General features: G+C 52.6%; 1 protein-coding gene across 4 annotated transcripts; it reads left to right on the forward strand.

The window, feature by feature from the left end:
• Positions 1 to 368: 368 nt before the first annotated feature.
• Positions 369 to 16,067, forward strand: GTF2F1 (general transcription factor IIF subunit 1). Of its 4 annotated transcripts, none has more exons than XM_088473957.1 (14): positions 369 to 427; positions 2,736 to 2,772; positions 2,886 to 2,932; positions 5,162 to 5,234; positions 8,155 to 8,348; positions 8,420 to 8,590; positions 13,495 to 13,706; positions 14,066 to 14,207; positions 14,311 to 14,369; positions 14,556 to 14,669; positions 14,760 to 14,833; positions 14,926 to 15,067; positions 15,179 to 15,302; positions 15,571 to 16,067. In XM_088473957.1, the coding sequence occupies exons 2-14, from the start codon at positions 2,761 to 2,763 to the stop codon at positions 15,773 to 15,775; spliced, it is 1,569 nt and encodes a 522-aa protein (XP_088330083.1). In that variant the 5' UTR covers positions 369 to 427; positions 2,736 to 2,760; the 3' UTR covers positions 15,776 to 16,067. The 4 variants fall into 4 exon arrangements, with proteins under 4 accessions (XP_088330083.1, XP_088330084.1, XP_088330085.1 ...); XM_088473958.1 differs by lacking the exon at positions 369 to 427 and adding an exon at positions 432 to 488; XM_088473959.1 differs by lacking the exon at positions 369 to 427 and adding an exon at positions 561 to 606.
• Positions 16,068 to 18,441: the final 2,374 nt, after the last annotated feature.

Genomic DNA, 18,441 nt, shown 5'->3' on the forward strand with positions numbered 1-18,441 from the left:
GTCTGCCCACCACCTGATTCACATCTGCATCAGCTCCAGAACCTTATCATTGTCATTCATCCTTATTACCATGTTATTCCTATCTGTATTAGTGACCAGAGACACAAGTGGCTAATCTTAGGACCTTGGACCTTAAGCTGCTGGTGACTATAAATTAGGATTTCCTAATGAGTCATTTCTAAATCAGTGTGATGTGTAGAAACCTTCCCCCTTCAGTTTCCTGCTCTTCTATTAATTATAATTCGTGGATTCTATACCGTGAGTTACTGGAAACATGCCAGGGACCAAGATGGCTGATGAGTAACAGGCAGTGCCACAAACAAAAATGGCTTCAACGGGAGCATGCCAGACTTCCGGGTGTTTGCAACGTTTAACCCGGAAGTAGCCGGCTCTTAACTAGAAAGGAAAGAAAGCAGTGTCTGTGCTGGTAAGTAGGAACCTATGAGTGTAGCCGGCTCTGTGTGTCTCAGACACGGACGGAGCAGTGTGTTAGTATAATGTATCTTCCTGCTCCCCCGTCATCATCCCGGCTCCTCTCTCTCTATATCATCTGTTCTCCCCGGAGCCACCTCCTTTTTCCCCCTGCCATTCGCCATCCCCCCCTGTGTGAGTGCCTGTCTGACCTCCGACCCCTCTCCATCCCCCCGTGTGACCCCCCCCAGATCTCCACTCCATATGTGTGAATTATTGTCTGACCATCGACCCCTCTCCACCCCCGTGTGAGTCCCAGATCTTCTCCACCCCCCCTGTGTAAGTGCCTGTCTGATTCCCGGCCACTCTCCTTCCTCCTTGTGTGAGTGTCTGACCACCAACCCCGTGTGACCCCCGAACTTCTTCCCCAATCCCCCCTGTGTGAGTGTCTGACCACCAACCCCGTGTGACCCCTGGCCCTTCTCCATCCCAAACTTTTTTGACACTCGGACCTTCTCCATTCCCTCTGTGTTACCCCTAACCATTGTCCACCCCCTCTGTGTGAGTGCCTGTCTGACCTCCTGACCCCTCTCCATCCTTACTGTCTGACCCCCAAACACTCTCCTCCTCCCCTGTGTGAGTGACTGTCTGACCCCTAAACACTCTCCCCACCCCTCCCCTGTGTGAGTGGGTGTCTGACCCCCAAACACTCTCCTCCTCCCCTGTGTGAGTGACTGTCTGACCCCCAAACACTCTCCCCCCCTCCCCTGTGTGAGTGACTGTCTGACCCCCAAACACTCTCCCCCCCCTCCCCTGTGTGAGTCTGTCTGACCCCCAAACACTCTCCCCCCTCCCCTGTGTGAGTGGCTGTTTGACCCAGAAACACTCTCCCCCCTCCCCTGTGTGAGTGGCTGTCTGACCCAGAAACACTCTCCCCCCCTCCCCTGTGTGAGTGGCTGTCTGACCCCCAAACACTTTCCCCCCCCTCCCCTGTGTGGGTGGCTGTCTGACCCCCAAACACTTTCCCCCCCCTCCCCTGTGTGGGTGGCTGTCTGACCCCCAAACACTCTCCCCCCTTCCCTGTGTGAGTGGCTGTCTGACCCCCAAACACTCTCCCCCCTTCCCTGTGTGAGTGGCTGTCTGACCCCCAAACACTCTCCCCCCTTCCCTGTGTGAGTGGCTGTCTGACCCCCAAACACTCTACCCCCTTCCCTGTGTGAGTGGCTGTCTGACCCCCAAACACTCTCCCCCCTCCCCTGTGTGAGTGACTGTCTGACCTCTGGCCCTTCTACATTCCCAACCTGTCTGACAACTGGACCTTCTCCATTACTTCTGTGTGACCCCTAACCATTGTCCACCCCCCTCCCCCCTGTGTGTGTGCCTGTCTGACCCCCAGGGCCCCGATCCGTCTCCATCCACCTTTGTGAGTGCCTGTCTGACCCCTGGTACCTCTCCACCCCCCCCTGTGTGAGTGCCTGTCTGACCCCTGGTACCTCTCCACCCCCCCCTGTGTGAGTGCCTGTCTGACCCCTGGTACCTCTCCACCCCCCCGGTGTGAGTGCCTGTCTGACCCCTGGTACCTCTCCACCCCCCCGGTGTGAGTGCCTGTCTGACCCCTGGTACCTCTCCATCCCCCCTGTGTGAGTGCCTGTCTGACCCCTGGTATCTCTCCATCCCCCTGTGTGAGTGCCTGTCTGACCCCTGGTACCTCTCCATCCCCCCTGTGTGAGTGCCTGTCTGACCTCTAGTATCTCTCCATCCCCCTGTGTGAGTGCCTGTCTGACCTCTAGTATCTCTCCATCCCCCTGTGTGAGTGCCTGTCTGACCCCTGGTACCTCTCCATCCCCCCTGTGTGAGTGCCTGTCTGACCCCTGGTATCTCTCCATCCCCCCTGTGTGAGTGCCTGTCTGACCTCTGGTATCTCTCCATCCCCCTGTGTGAGTGCCTGTCTGACCTCTGGTATCTCTCCATCCCCCTGTGTGAGTGCCTGTCTGAGCTCCAGGGCCCCGACCCTTCTCCATCAACCGGTGTGAGTGCCTGACATCCCCGACCCTTTTCCATCATCCCTGTGTGTGAGACTCTGGGGTATATTTACTAAAGTGAGAGTTTTTAGAAGTGGAGATGTTGTCCATAGCAACCAATCAGATTCTAGCTATTATCTTCTAGAAGGTGCTAGTTAAATGTTAAGTAGAATCTGATTGGTTGCTATGGGCAACATCTCCGCTTCTAAAAACTTTCACTTTAGTAAATATACCCCTCAGTCTCCCTACTCTGACTGCTAAATTGATTCTTTGTTAACTAACTGTAACTTTCATGTCTTTCAGAATTGCCTGAGAGCTGTTTCCAGTCATGACTTCCCTGGTAAGTGCCCAGTCAGTCAGTATGCAGGATCTCCCTGTGTGGCCAGTTTCCCGTCTCTCCCCGGTAGTGATAATCCTCTATATGGTGATATGTCCTTGGTCTTTCTCGTACAGGGGTCCAGCAGTCAGTCTGTCACGGAGTATGTTGTGCGTGTTCCCAGGTGAGTAAACACTCCTCCTTTAGTATCATCTGCCAGTCCAGGGCCTCCCGCAGACAATTGTGGGATGTAACAAACCTTTTAAAGAGGACAAGTGAGGAAGTTGCCCATAGCAACCTATCAGGTTTTGGCTATCATTTTTCTAGTACATTCTATAAAATGATAGCTAGAAGCTGATTGGTTGCTATGGTCAGCCTCCTTTAGAAGGTTGAATACGTCTCTCCCAATGGCAAATTCACAGTATGACTTCTCGTGTTCCGCATATTGGCTGCAATTCTCACTGTCTGTTCATAAATGGGAAATACATATTTTTGTTTCCTATTCCCTAATTCATAATATGGTAATGTACAAAGTACTACTAACTTTTTGATGCCACCCTATGAAAAATCTGTATATATAAAATGGAACCTTAACGATAACACTAAGGGCCGTATTAAATTAGGCTGCGAAAACCCGTTATCGCCGTTGACGTCATTTTCGCATTTCACACTTATCCCCGTATTCGATTTTTCCGACTTTTCGCTGGTGCAGAAAGTCAGTGGTTGGAACCCAGCGATAAAGTATCACCTATGAATAGGTAGCAATTACAAGTGCAGAATTGGGGTTTTGGGGTGCAAACTTCTAAAAACCACCCAGCACACCTTGGACAGTCCCCCAAAGGACAATTCCACAGGACACCCTATATACAGTACTTTTTGTTTTGGATGCGAGAAAAAAAAATTGGGGGGACAAACTTTAAAACTAGCGCAATAGACTCAGGGGGGGTCCCCAAGTATGCCCCATGTGTTTTTTGGATTGCAGGTGGTTGCGGTAAGTGCATTTTTCATGTTTTTTACAGGTTCACTTTAGCCACTTAAAAATTGCTTGCACCCATCTTCAGGTACCCCAAATTTGAGGGAACTACTTTCAAAAAGAAAAAAAAAAAAAGTGGCTAAATGCTATTCTACACCACTGTCTTAAAAACGCAAAACAGCAGCTATTGAGACCGTTTAAACACCCCACATACCTATAGCAGGGCTATTTGTTGGTACTCATAGTGAACCCCAATGTCAGAGCATCTTTAGGGGGGTATCAGGCTGATTTTCCCAAAAATGACAGGACTTTTCGATGATTTCCTTTTCGCCCGGGTCCCGTTTTTGCCGATTTGAAATTGAATATGGGGAATCGCGAGGACGCGCGCAATGTTTTCGATCATGACACCTCCGATGACGGCGAAAAGTCCGGCAATGGACTTTTCGCTTCACATTGAATATGGCCCTAAGTCTTCCTCGCAGTGAGCTCCCCCAGTGTGTGTAACATCACTGCCACACTCCCCGCTGCTGTATGTCTGTGCCATACAGGTGACTGGCTAGGCAATGCCTCTGCTCCATTGACTTCTGTTTCATGTGATTCGGAAGATGGACATTGACCATATACAGTGTTTGTGTCAGGAGGAGGGAGTTGTGAGACTATTATTGGTATTGGGTGATCTGAAGGCCCCAGGTAAGTAGTTTTATCCCTCAGGGGCTCGGAGACATGGGCCGTGACTCTCGTTCATTAAAGCCTCCCTGCTGCATAGTCTGCTATGTATGGAGAGAGCGTGTCTGTAGGATGCCATTGTTGTTGTATGTTGCCCGCAGCATTGGCAAGAAGCAAACACTAATCAGTAAGTTTTGCGTGCAGGTCCCTCCGCTTACAGCAAGAAAAGGCTGATCCCTTTCCTCCCGATTAGCCCCAGCTTAGAGGAAGCCAGGGTTGCTGGGAGTCAGTGTTGCTTTTACCATAAGGTGCCAAAACATTGATTATTTGCAAATCATCTTATTAGTGAGGGAATGCAAACAATAGTGATCTTTTTTTTTTTTTTCCATTATTGAGGCATAATTAAAATGACATTAAATGGCACCTCATCCAGTGATCACATTGGGCGTTTAATACTGCTGACCCTACCACACTTGTGCTGTACATAAAGTGCCCGGGTTCATCAGTACTAGTCTGATTTCAGCAGTCTGCCATTTTTTCCACTCCTGTCCCAAATCCAGTGATGCTTAATCATATCGTTATTATAAGTGTTCTTATGTTAGTGCAGTACCTAGCTTCTCTGCTAGGGGGCAGGATCACTGTCAATGGAAAGATCCTAATCTCCCTCCACATGCAATCTGTCAGCGAAAAACTCCAATTTGTACTTTGCATGTTCACGTCGGCCAGCTTATCATAACCGTCCGTATAATTGTTCTATCTCCCTCTCGTGTACAGGAATCCCAGTAAGAGGTATAATCTCATGGCTTTCAATGCTGCCGATAAAGTGGATTTCTCGACATGGAACCAGGTATCTCTTGTTTGTACGCCCTCCCTCCATACTATCTTGTCAGTGTAGGATAGTGTATTCTGCCCATCATGTAAAACACTATAGGGATGATAGGAAAACATGCCACTGCGAATACTGGTCTAAAAACATGTTGGATAAAGCAGTGACCCTAAAGTGTCGCAATGAATTTTCCCAGAAGTCTGTGCTCCCGTCTACAAGTGTTTTGTTTTGTTTTTTCATATTTCCGCTTGAAGTTTTAGTCCCCCACCTGACTTGTTTCACTGAGCCTTTGAAGTCTAGAAAACACTACTACATATCACAGATACCCCATACAGATCACCGGTATACTGGGAAGTGGTAGTGTGGAGCGGCACAGCTGCTGGGCAGACCTGAGCAGAGGACGTCTGTGCACGGAGGCATTTCTCAGTATGTTCTAGCTGGTTGTGCTGATGTTACATTGATGTACAGAGCGCTGATTGCACAGGGGAAGTAGACAGCTGCTGTGCAGGCCTCCTGTGAGCTCGCAGTATGGCTGGGTCGTGATTCATTTACTGCAAGTGTGTACTGTGCCGCTGTGGTACTACAGGTACTGGGCAGGCTCAGGCATGTCGCAACTGAAGAGCCACAGGTTACCATCGCTGATGTAAAGGGATACTAACTTCAGCAATCTTCTGTGCTTAAATCTAGTCTAGCACAGTGGGGTGTACTGTATATACCAGTCCTGGTATATTATTATCCCTGCCTGCTATCTCTGTACCTGCTCTCTCTCATGTTTCTGGACACACCCCCATGTTTACAGCCACCAATGATGTCACACGTACCCGTACCCTACATCTACAACTTATTGTATTGGGAGAGGATCATCGCATCTCAGATTGTCTGGGAGGAAGTACAGGCACACTGGGGAAGAGAAGGCAAACAACAGAACTGTGTACTTGATGCTAAACTCTGTAAGCGTACATCCCAGCATCATCAGAGATAAATACCTATCTTTAAACATTCACTCATTAATCTTTGTGTTTCGACAAAGAGGAAATCTATAGGTAGAGCCACCTTACGGACACCTCCCTGGCTCTTTAGTGGATAACACAGACACTTTCTCTACAAGAACCACAGATCGTTCCCCCCCCACTCCCAAAGCAGACGGAGGATGTGAATTACTATCACAGAGCAGCGATCCGCACGGACACACGGAATCCTCTGTCTTCTGCAGGAATGTCTGGAATGCCGGGGAAGAAATATCTAATATTTCATTCATTGATGTGTGGATTAATCTGGAGAAGACGGGTCTACTTTACTATAATACAATGGCTCAGAACAGGGTGGAAAATTCTCTCTCTTCCATATGACTCTTATTTAGCAATTTCCATTATCCCATCTTTATCTTGTCATAGGGAAGCATTTACACCATGGTCAGGCTGCCATCCTGCCAATATTCTGTTTGTGAAAGATTCTCCCCCCAAGATTCATTTAATTTAGTGAAGTTGCGCTTTTGCTGGAACTAAATACATGGTGGTTCTCGGTGACCCCGGAAGGTCAATATTACCCCATCTGTGTCACCTGTTTGTCTGCCCCTCCCCTTTTAGCATGTAAGCTCTAACGAGCAGGGCCCTCTAGCCTCTTGTGCTTCTACTTACATTACTTTCATCTACTTCTTACTCACCACTAGGGCACCTAACACTTGGTTGCTTGTGTTCGTCTGCGTATGTGGGTGTTATGGTAGCTAATGTAGCTATGTATATTATCCACGTCCTGTATAGTATTGTTCTGTAAGTCACTGGTCACCTACTTGTTTATGTACTGTGTAAGGCGCTGCGGAACACTTGTGGCGCCATATAAATAAATAATCATGTTGTTAGTAGGAGATCCCAGCACCGTCTGGCCTTGTTCAGGGTTGGTGGAGCTGTATTTTGTTGTAGGTCACCTAGTTCCTCCCTGACTTTTAGTTTCAGGTGAAGTTGGCCTTTAGTTATTATTAGCTTTGTAGAACGTGCCATGAGAGTATGTATAAAGAATAAGTGCTAGAATATATTTAGCTGTAACCGTTGCATTGTGCTGATTACAGATATACCCATAAGTGCTTAGTGGTTTTTTTTTTTTTAATAGCTAAGTGCAGTGAAAAGACCCTGTATCAGGTTAGATTCCATGCTGGCCTCTGATTGGCTGATACCGCACTTGGCCCATGTACAGAGACACCGCATTAGTCCAGTTTGGCTGAGTATGTAGCGCAGTCACTTCCGTAGTCACTGGGGGTCACTCCCCGGGCTGATACCAATCATCTTCCCACTGCAGTAACCAACGCGCCTCTTTAATGATCGGATGGCTCGTAAAGCCGCACACTGGTACCGCAGCCAGCATCCGCCTCATTAATGTAAAATAATGAGCTAGCAATCACCGGTGTATCCGAGTGTTCCTCTTCTCTGGGCTAAAGTGCCATATACACCATTTCCCCGCAGGCCAAATATTTTCCAGTGGAATCTATTTGTTAACAGGTAAATGGACAAATGGACTACTCCATAAGATGTATCTAACAAAGTATAAATAGTATTTATTTTGAAGGAATATACTTGGTACTGGCTGTCTTGACCTGTAAGCCATTTATAAAGTTATAGCAAAGTAATATGGTACTGATTTTAGTGAGTGCTCCCTAGAGCTACAATATGGGGTGTGTACTAGTGACTCTGACCAGGATGTGTTGGTAGCAGGGAAAATGGGCAGGTGTAAGGATCCGCCACAAGGGCACAAATTGTGATGGCTAGACAACTGGGTCAGAGCATCTCCAAAATGGGGCGCTCCCAGTATGCAATGGTTAATATCTGACGTGTCAGAGCTGGTAAACCTACCTACCCAAAGGGGTTAATTCCAGAAGATAGATAGATATATATTTTATATCAGTTTATTATATTATTTGTTTTAATTGCATAACCTGTCTCCCCGCCAGGCTCGGATGGAACGTGACCTGAGCGCTAAGAAGATGTTTCAGGATGAGGATATGCCGGACTCAGGGGCTGGTAGTGAGTTTAATCGCAAACAGAGAGAAGAAGCCAGGAGGAAGAAGTATGGCATCATACTAAAGGAGTTCAAGACTGAAGACCAACCCTGGGTGCTAAGGGTTAATGGCAAAGCTGGACGCAAGTGAGTTATACGGGGGAATAGGCGGTCCCTACATCTAAGGATGATTGTCTGAGCAACTTGTTATCCAATAGGTTTAAAGGAGTGAAGAAAGGCGGAGTGACGGAGAACGCCTCCTACTTCATCTTCACTCAGTGCCCAGACGGCGCGTTCGAGGCGTTTCCCGTCTCCAACTGGTACAACTTCACTCCCGTGGCCAAGCACCGCACTCTGACTGCCGAGGAAGCGGAGCAGGAATGGGAGAGGTGAGTAATGCGGCACTAGCCTGAGAGTGGGAGAGGTGAGTAATGCGGCACTAGCCTGAGAGTGGGAGAGGGGTGCATTGCGGCACTAGCCTGAGAGTGGGAGAGGGAAGCGATGCGGCACTAGCCTGAGAGTGGGAGAGGGGAGCCTTGCGGCACTAGCCTGAGAGTGGGAGAGGGGAGCCTTGCGGCACTAGCCTGAGAGTGGGAGAGGGGAGCCTTGCGGCACTAGCCTGAGAGTGGGAGAGGGGAGCCTTGCGGCACTAGCCTGAGAGTGGGAGAGGGGAGCCTTGCGGCACTAGCCTGAGAGGGGGAGAGGGGAGCCTTGCGGCACTAGCCTGAGAGCGGGAGAGGGGAGCCTTGCGGCACTAGCCTGAGAGCGGGAGAGGGGAGCCTTGCGGCACTAGCCTGAGAGCGGGAGAGGGGAGCCTTGCGGCACTAGCCTGAGAGCGGGAGAGGGGAGCCTTGCGGCACTAGCCTGAGAGCGGGAGAGGGGAGCCTTGCGGCACTAGCCTGAGAGCGGGAGAGGGGAGCCTTGCGGCACTAGCCTGAGAGCGGGAGAGGGGAGCCTTGCGGCACTAGCCTGAGAGCGGGAGAGGGGAGCCTTGCGGCACTAGCCTGAGAGCGGGAGAGGGGAGCCTTGCGGCACTAGCCTGAGAGCGGGAGAGGGGAGCCTTGCGGCACTAGCCTGAGAGCGGGAGAGGGGAGCCTTGCGGCACTAGCCTGAGAGCGGGAGAGGGGAGCCTTGCGGCACTAGCCTGAGAGCGGGAGAGGGGAGCCTTGCGGCACTAGCCTGAGAGCGGGAGAGGGGAGCCTTGCGGCACTAGCCTGAGAGCGGGAGAGGGGAGCCTTGCGGCACTAGCCTGAGAGCGGGAGAGGGGAGCCTTGCGGCACTAGCCTGAGAGCGGGAGAGGGGAGCCTTGCGGCACTAGCCTGAGAGCGGGAGAGGGGAGCCTTGCGGCACTAGCCTGAGAGCGGGAGAGGGGAGCCTTGCGGCACTAGCCTGAGAGCGGGAGAGGGGAGCCTTGCGGCACTAGCCTGAGAGCGGGAGAGGGGAGCCTTGCGGCACTAGCCTGAGAGCGGGAGAGGGGAGCCTTGCGGCACTAGCCTGAGAGCGGGAGAGGGGAGCCTTGCGGCACTAGCCTGAGAGCGGGAGAGGGGAGCCTTGCGGCACTAGCCTGAGAGCGGGAGAGGGGAGCCTTGCGGCACTAGCCTGAGAGCGGGAGAGGGGAGCCTTGCGGCACTAGCCTGAGAGCGGGAGAGGGGAGCGATGCGGCACTAGCCTGAGAGCGGGAGGGGGAAGCGATGCGACACTAGCCTGAGAGTGGTAGAGGGGAGCGAAGCGACACTAGCCTGAGAGTGGTAGAGGGGAGCGATGCGGCACTAGCCTGAGAGTTGGAGAGGTGAGTGATGCTACACTAGCCTGAGAGTGGGAGAGGGAAGCGATGCGGCACTAGCCGGATAGGGGAGCGATGCGACACTAGCCTGAGAGTGGGATAGGTGAGTGATGCGGCACTAGCCTGACAGTGGGAGAGGGAAGCGATGCGGCACTAGCTGGAGAGGGGAGCGATGCGACACTAGCCTGAGAGTGGGAGAGGTGAGTGATGCGGCACTAGCCTGAGAGCGGGAGAGGGGAGCCTTGCGGCACTAGCCTGAGAGCGGGAGAGGGGAGCCTTGCGGCACTAGCCTGAGAGCGGGAGAGGGGAGCCTTGCGGCACTAGCCTGAGAGCGGGAGAGGGGAGCCTTGCGGCACTAGCCTGAGAGCGGGAGAGGGGAGCCTTGCGGCACTAGCCTGAGAGCGGGAGAGGGGAGCCTTGCGGCACTAGCCTGAGAGCGGGAGAGGGGAGCCTTGCGGCACTAGCCTGAGAGCGGGAGAGGGGAGCCTTGCGGCACTAGCCTGAGAGCGGGAGAGGGGAGCCTTGCGGCACTAGCCTGAGAGCGGGAGAGGGGAGCCTTGCGGCACTAGCCTGAGAGCGGGAGAGGGGAGCGATGCGGCACTAGCCTGAGAGCGGGAGGGGGAAGCGATGCGACACTAGCCTGAGAGTGGTAGAGGGGAGCGAAGCGACACTAGCCTGAGAGTGGTAGAGGGGAGCGATGCGGCACTAGCCTGAGAGTTGGAGAGGTGAGTGATGCTACACTAGCCTGAGAGTGGGAGAGGGAAGCGATGCGGCACTAGCCGGATAGGGGAGCGATGCGACACTAGCCTGAGAGTGGGATAGGTGAGTGATGCGGCACTAGCCTGACAGTGGGAGAGGGAAGCGATGCGGCACTAGCTGGAGAGGGGAGCGATGCGACACTAGCCTGAGAGTGGGAGAGGTGAGTGATGCGGCACTAGCCTGAGAGTGGGAGAGGGAAGCGATGCGACAATAGCCTGAGCGCGGGAGAGGGAAGCGATGCGACACTAGCCTGAGAGTGGGAGAGGGGAGTGAAGCGGCACCAGCCAGAGAGTGGGAGAGGGGAGCGATGCGGCACCAGCCTGAGAGTGGGAGAGGAGAGCTATGCGGCACCAGCCTGAGAGTGGGAGAGGGGAGCGATGCGGCACTAGCCTGAGAGTGGGAGAGGGGAGCGATGCAACACTAGCCTGAGAGTGGGAGAGGAGAGCTATGCGGCACCAGCCTGAGAGTGGGAGAGGGGAGCTATGCGGCACTAGCCTGTGAGTGGGAGAGGGGTGCGATGCGGTACTAGCCTGAGAGTGGGAGAGGGAAGCGATGCAACACTAGCCTGAGAGTGGGAGAGGTGAGTGATGCGGTACTAGCCTGAGAGTGGGAGAGGGAAGCGATGCAACACTAGCCTGAGAGTGGGAGAGGGGAGCGATGCGGCACTAGCCTGAGAGTGGGAGAGGGGAGCGATGCGGCACTAGCCTGAGAGTGGGAGAGGGGAGCGATGCGGCACTAGCCTGAGAGTGGGAGAGGGGAGCGATGCGGCACTAGCCTGAGAGTGGGAGAGGGGAACGATGCGGCACTAGCCTGAGTGGGGGAGAGGGGAGCGATGCGGCACTAGCCTGAGAGTGGGAGAGGGGAGCGATGCGGCACTAGCCTGAGAGGGGAGCGATGCGGCACTAGCCTGAGTGGGGGAGAGGGGAGCGTTGCGGCACTAGCCTGAGAGTGGGGGAGAGGGGAGCGATGCGGCACTAGCCTGAGAGTGGGAGAGGGGAGCGATGCGGCACTAGCCTGAGAGTGGGAGAGGTGAGTGATGCGGCACTAGCCTGAGAGTGGGAGAGGTGAGTGATGCGGCACTAGCCTGAGAGTGGGAGAGGTGAGCGATGCGGCACTAGCCTGAGAGGGGAGCGATGCGGCACTAGCCTGAGTGGGGGAGAGGGCAGCGATGCGGCACTAGCCTGTGAGTGGGAGAGGGGTGCGATGCGGCACTAGCCTGAGAGTTGGAGAGGGAAGTGATGCTACACTAGCCTGAGAGTGGGAGAGGTGAGTGATGCGGCACTAGCCTGAGAGTGGGAGAGGTGAGTGATGCGGCACTAGCCTGAGAGTGGGAGAGGGAAGCGATGCGGTACTAGCCTGAGAGTGGGAGAGGGAAGCGATGCAACACTAGCCTGAGAGTGGGAGAGGTGAGTGATGCTGCACTAGCCTGAGAGTGGGAGAGGGGAGCCTTGTGACACTAGCCTGAGAGTGGGAGAAGTGAGTGATGCAGCACTAGCCTGAGAGTGGGAGAGGGAAGCGATGCGGCACTAGCCGGATAGGGGAGCGATGCGACACTAGCCTGAGAGTGGGATAGGTGAGTGATGCGGCACTAGCCTGACAGTGGGAGAGGGAAGCGATGCGGCACTAGCTGGAGAGGGGAGCGATGCGACACTTGCCTGAGAGTGGGAGAGGTGAGTGATACGGCACTAGCCTGAGAGTGGGAGAGGGAAGCGATGCGACACTAGCCTGAGCGCGGGAGAGGGAAGCGATGCGACACTAGCCTGAGAGTGGGAGAGGGGAGTGAAGCGGCACCAGCCAGAGAGTGGGAGAGGGGAGCGATGCGGCACCAGCCTGAGAGTGGGAGAGGAGAGCTATGCGGCACCAGCCTGAGAGTGGGAGAGGGGAGCGATGCGGCACTAGCCTGAGAGTGGGAGAGGGGAGCGATGCAACACTAGCCTGAGAGTGGGAGAGGAGAGCTATGCGGCACTAGCCTGTGAGTGGGAGAGGGGAGCTATGCGGCACTAGCCTGTGAGTGGGAGAGGGGTGCGATGCGGTACTAGCCTGAGAGTGGGAGAGGGAAGCGATGCAACACTAGCCTGAGAGTGGGAGAGGTGAGTGATGCGGTACTAGCCTGAGAGTGGGAGAGGGAAGCGATGCAACACTAGCCTGAGAGTGGGAGAGGGGAGCGATGCGGCACTAGCCTGAGAGTGGGAGAGGGGAGCGATGCGGCACTAGCCTGAGAGTGGGAGAGGGGAGTGATGCGGCACTAGCCTGAGAGTGGGAGAGGGGAACGATGCGGCACTAGCCTGAGTGGGGGAGAGGGGAGCGATGCGGCACTAGCCTGAGAGTGGGAGAGGGGAGCGATGCGGCACTAGCCTGAGAGGGGAGCGATGCGGCACTAGCCTGAGAGTGGGAGAGGGGAGCGATGCGGCACTAGCCTGAGAGGGGAGCGATGCGGCACTAGCCTGAGAGTGGGGGAGAGGGGAGCGATGCGGCACTAGCCTGAGAGTGGGAGAGGGGAGCGATGCGGCACTAGCCTGAGAGTGGGAGAGGGGAGCGATGCGGCACTAGCCTGAGAGTGGGAGAGGGGAGCGATGCGGCACTAGCCTGAGAGTCGGAGAGGGGGGCGATGCGGCACTAGCCGGAGAGGGGGGCGATGCGGCACAAGCTGATGAAACTTAGTGTTACGCAACTATTGTAAATGAACTGTTGTACAATTTTTTTTGTTTTTATTCTTTGTCCAGTACAACATTCTCTTTGCTTTATTTACAGACGAAACAAGATCCTCAACCATTTCACTATAATGCAGCAGCGTCGTCTTAAGGACCAGGGGGGAGATGACGAGGACGAGGAGGACGCGGGCAAACAGGACAAGGGCGGCAAGAACAAGAAGAAGAAGAAGAAAAAGAATGACCTAAAAATCCATGACCTTGAGGACGACCTTGAATTGAGTTCCAGTGAGAGTGAGGAGAGTGGTGAAGATGGTGAGTGATGTGCTACTGTACATAATATCTGTATGAACAATGACTTCTGATCTTATCACTTATAATCAGGTATTTATAATGTCACCATTTCAGAGTCATTAGGGAAACATCTGCATTATAATGAATAATGCACCCCCTTATTATAAATTATTCTATCACAAGTCACCTAGGAGGTTAGCGACTAGTATTAATATTAATGTACTAATGACTAGTATTAATAGGCTTCAGACTTTGCCATGGTGACGTAACGCCTCGGGACTTATAGTACTGCATTCTATTCAGTATGACGTGATCCGAGGTTGTAGATCTGGACAGGAAGAGTGACCTCCTTCTCTAAATGTTCCCTGACCACAATTAAGGTGAGAGCCAGCCTAAAGCCCAAAAGAAGTCTGCTGCGGGCAAGAAGAAGAAGAAGAAGAAACCTGAGGACGAGCCCCTGGAGGACAGTGACGATGGCGACTTTGAGGGGCAGGAAGTGGATTACATGTCGGACGAGAGCAGGTAACGGGCCGATGTGGGTAACGAGTTTGGAATGGCGCGGTGCGTGGCGAGATTGGGGACATGATCATCTGTCTGCTCATTGTTCCCTTTCTCTTCCTTGTAGCTCAGAGGATGAACATCCTGAGAAAGCCAAGCCCACAAAGGAAGAAGAACATCCTAAAGGTAACAGTCGGACAGAAACCATTGTTCCTTAGGGACGTGTCTGGCTCATTGCTGCGTTGCACCCACTTGTCTAGTAATCTGCGTTTCTTCAGTACTTTATCCCACACGCACCCCTACACCTGAGAATGAACCATTGTACACGGGGCATTTGTATTCGGATAGGCAACAATGTGTGATATCCTGCAGGGATTGATGAAGGCAGCGAGAGCAGTGAGGAAAGTGAAGAGGAGAAGGTAGAGGAGGAAGAAGAGGAGGAGGAAAAGAAAGCTCCCACCCCACAGGAGCGGAAAAAGAAGAGAGGTGAGACCCGTTTTATTATGGACCCCCAATGAAGATGGAACGACGATACGCACGTCTTCCCACTCACTGTCTTTGTCTCCTTTCCTCCAGACAGCAGCGATGAGTCGGAGACCTCTGAGGACAGTGATATAGACGGAGAGGCTTCTTCTGCTCTCTTCATGCAGGTAACCGGAGGAAGGGGACAATGAAACCAGGAGAACATAATTATGCCTGTGTTTACTGTAGCCTATAAGCTGTGATCTTTCTCTCGTTCTAGAAAAAGAAGACCCCTCCGAAGAAGGACAAAAAAGGGGGGTCTAATAGCAGCTCTCGTGGTAACAGCCGGCCTGGGACTCCCTCCCCTGAATCGGGGAACACCTCTAGCACTCTGAAAGCAGCTGCCAGCAAACTGGAGCAAGGTGAGGTGGATGAGGTGCGGCCGAGGTCCTCTAGCTTTGTTGGTAGCCCCTCTCCAGCTGTGTGTCTCCATCTGCCTCTCTGTACCGCTGTTCTTCTGTCTTTTCTCCCAGGTAAACGTGGAGCCGTCTCTCATACTCCAGCTGCAAAACGTTTGAAAATGGATTCTGGGCCTCAGAACGCATCAGGGAAATCAACCCCGCAGCCCCAGTCTGGAAAATCTACACCTAGCAGCGGGTAAGTGGATCTGTAATCACGGTAGAAGGGGGGGCATCAAGGTACTGGAGAAGTTGGCTTCCAGGTACTGGAGAAGTTAATCTTGAACCAGGCTCCTCGTTGGTTTGTGTCCATGTCACGCAGCCTTTTAGGCCTATTCCCATTCCTCAGAGTAAGCCGTCATGTCCAGGATGATGGCAATTCCCAACCACGGAGAACTTCAGTTTTGGTCATTGAGGGGCTAAGGAAGAAGTAAAATTTATACCTACTGCCTTTCCCCCCCTTACAGGGACATACAGCTGACCGAGGAAGCCGTTCGAAGGTACCTGACCCGCAAGCCCATGACCACGAAGGACCTGTTGAAGAAGTTTCAGACCAAGAAGACCGGTCTCAGCAGCGAGCAGACTGTAAATGTGCTAGCCCAGATACTGAAGAGACTTAATCCCGACCGCAAGACCATACATGACAAAATGCACTTCTACCTAAAGGAATGACCCTCGTGCTGCCGTGATAAGTGTATATCGTACAAGCCCCCTGCACACAGCGCCATCTGAACCTCCACCTTTTTAGAGGCTCTGGATGGGGGTCACCATGTGCTCAGTGGAAGCTGCTGGCTGGGGGACCTGGGACCGGCATTCAATTGTGTCATGGGAATATGAGATTTCATATTTTCATTTCGGGTGATGGAAAAAACCCTTATGATGAGTGTTACAGTATTTGAATATTTTGTGTGTTTTTTCTTATTCGGGGAGCAATGACTATTAAAAAGGAAAAATTTGTTTTTAATTATCTTGTGCGTTCTTTGTGTTTGATCAGAATGTGGTTTTCGGTGCCAATATCCCTCTAATTGCCAGCAGCTGTTTGCGGTGTGGGCAGTGCCCGGATGCAGTTGGCTGTGAATAATTCACATATCTTAACGGCAGCCTAAACCCTTTTCTCTTCTTCCAGGAAATTGGCCATGTTGGAGGCCTGTAGCTATTGGGGGACACTGGGAACGTTGGCCTGTAGTGGAGGCCCAGGAGTGCAGGAACTTTTAAATTCTATAGTTTTCCGGCAGCTCCTCCCCCCTTTGCATTGGGCCATTTAGATTTGTCACATTCTGGGACTTTCTATGTTACCTGTAGTAGGGATAAGTATCTATTAGGGGTACGGACAGGACCGGCGTTAGGCCTCCATGCGCCATCCTGTGCTGCATAGCCGCGCCCCTTCTCTCCCCCTGAGCGTTTACCTAATAACGCTAGCGGGAGGGAGGGTGGGGTGCGGGCTTTTCTACTACAGCCACCCGATGGTGAGCACAGGCAGGGAGCAGGGCCCTCTCTGTAGCCATCTCTCCTTACTATTCTACTGCCCTGTCCCTCTCTGTAGCCCTCTCTCCTCTTCTACTGCCCTGTCCCCCTCTGTAGCCCTCTCTCCTCTTCTACTGCCCAGTCCCTCTCTGTAGCCCTCTCTCCTTACTATTCTATTGCCGTATCTGTGTATCCTTCTTGCCTTTCTCTTCTGCCCTGTCTGTGTATCCTTCTCTCCTTGCTCTTCTTCTGCCCTGGCCTCCTCTGTATCCTCCTCTCCTTACTCTTCTTCTGCCCTGGCCTTCTCTGTAGCCTTCTCGCCTTACTCCTCTTCTACCCTGTCCCCCTCTCTGTAGCCTTTTCGCCTTACTCTACTTCAGGCCTTTTATCCGTGTATCCTTCTCTCCTTACTCTTCTGCTGCCCTGTCCCTCTGTGTGGCTTTCTCTCCTTAGTATTTTGCTGCCCTGTCCCTCTCTGTAGCCTTCTCTACTTGCTCTTTAGCTGCCCTGTCCCAATGTAGCCTTCTTTCCATCATTTTCTTCTGCCCTGTCCCTCTCTGTAGCCATCTCTCCTTACTAATCTACTGCCCTGTCCTTCTCTGTAGCCCTCTTTCCTTTTCTGCTGCCGTTCCTTGTATCCTTCTTGCTTTACTCTTCTTCTGCCCTGTCCTTCTCTCCATACTCTCCTTTTGCCATGTCCCTCTCTGTATCCTTCTCTCCTTACTCTTCTGCTGACCTGTCCCTCTCTATATCCTTCTCGCCTTACTCTTCTTCTGCCCTGTCCCTCTCTGAGCCTTCTCGTCTTACTCTTCTTCTACCCTGTCCCCCTCTGTAGCCTTCTCATCTTACTCTTCTTCTACCCTGTCCCTCTCTGTAGCCTTCTCTACTTACTCTTTAGCTGTCCTTCCTGTCCCTATGTAGCCTTCTCTCCATTTTCTACTGCCCTGTCCCTCTCTGTAGCCATCTCTCCTTACGAATCTACTGCCCTGTCCCTCTCTGTAGCCCTCTCTCCTCTTCTACTGCCCTGTCCTTCTCTGTAGCCCTCTTTCCTTTTCTGCTGCCGTTCCTTGTATCCTTATTGCTTTACTCTCCTTTTGCCCTGTCCCTCTCTGTATCCTTCTCTCCTTACTCTTCTGCTGACCTGTCCCTCTCTGTAGCCCTCTCTCCTCTTCTACTGCCGTCCCTCTCTATAGCCCTCTTTCCTTTTCTGCTGCCGTTCCTTGTATCCTTCTTGCTTTACTCTTCTTCTGCCCTGTCCTTCTCTCCATACTCTCCTTTTGCCCTGTCCCTCTCTGTATCCTTCTCTCCTTACTCTTCTGCTGACCTGTCCCTCTCTGTATCCTTCTCTCCTTACCCTTCTGCTGACCTGTCCCTCTCTGTAGCCCTCTCTCCTCTTCTACAGCCCTGTCCCTCTCTGTAGCCTTCTCTCCTTACTCTTCTGCTGACCTGTCCCTCTCTGTAGCCTTCTCTCCTTGCCACTGACCTGTCCCTGTCTGTAGCCTTCTCTACTTACTCTTCTTCTGCCCTGTCCCTCTCTGTAGCCTCTCCTTGCCACTGCCCTGTCTGTAGCCTTCTCTCCTTACTCTTCTTCTGCCCTGTCCCTCTCTGTAGCCTTCTCTCCTTACTCTTCTTCTGCCCTGTCCCTCTCTGTAGCTTTCTTGCCTTACTCTCTTGCTGCCTTGTCCCTCTGTGTAGTGTTCTCTTATCTCTTTCTGTGTGAATCCCCTCCATTCTTCTGGAACCTTGTCCCTCTGTGTAGTCTTTGCTAGTCACGGTTTTAGGACCAAGTCACTTTATGTATATCTCTGTCCTTCTAGTTCCCTCTTCATATGTCTATATATCTCTAGCTGCTAGTGTCCTGTCCATCATGTGTC

The sequence above is a fragment of the Taudactylus pleione genome, unplaced genomic scaffold, assembly GCF_031769625.1.
Source record: "Taudactylus pleione unplaced genomic scaffold, aTauple2 ptg000145l, whole genome shotgun sequence".
NCBI lineage: Eukaryota > Metazoa > Chordata > Amphibia > Anura > Myobatrachidae > Taudactylus > Taudactylus pleione.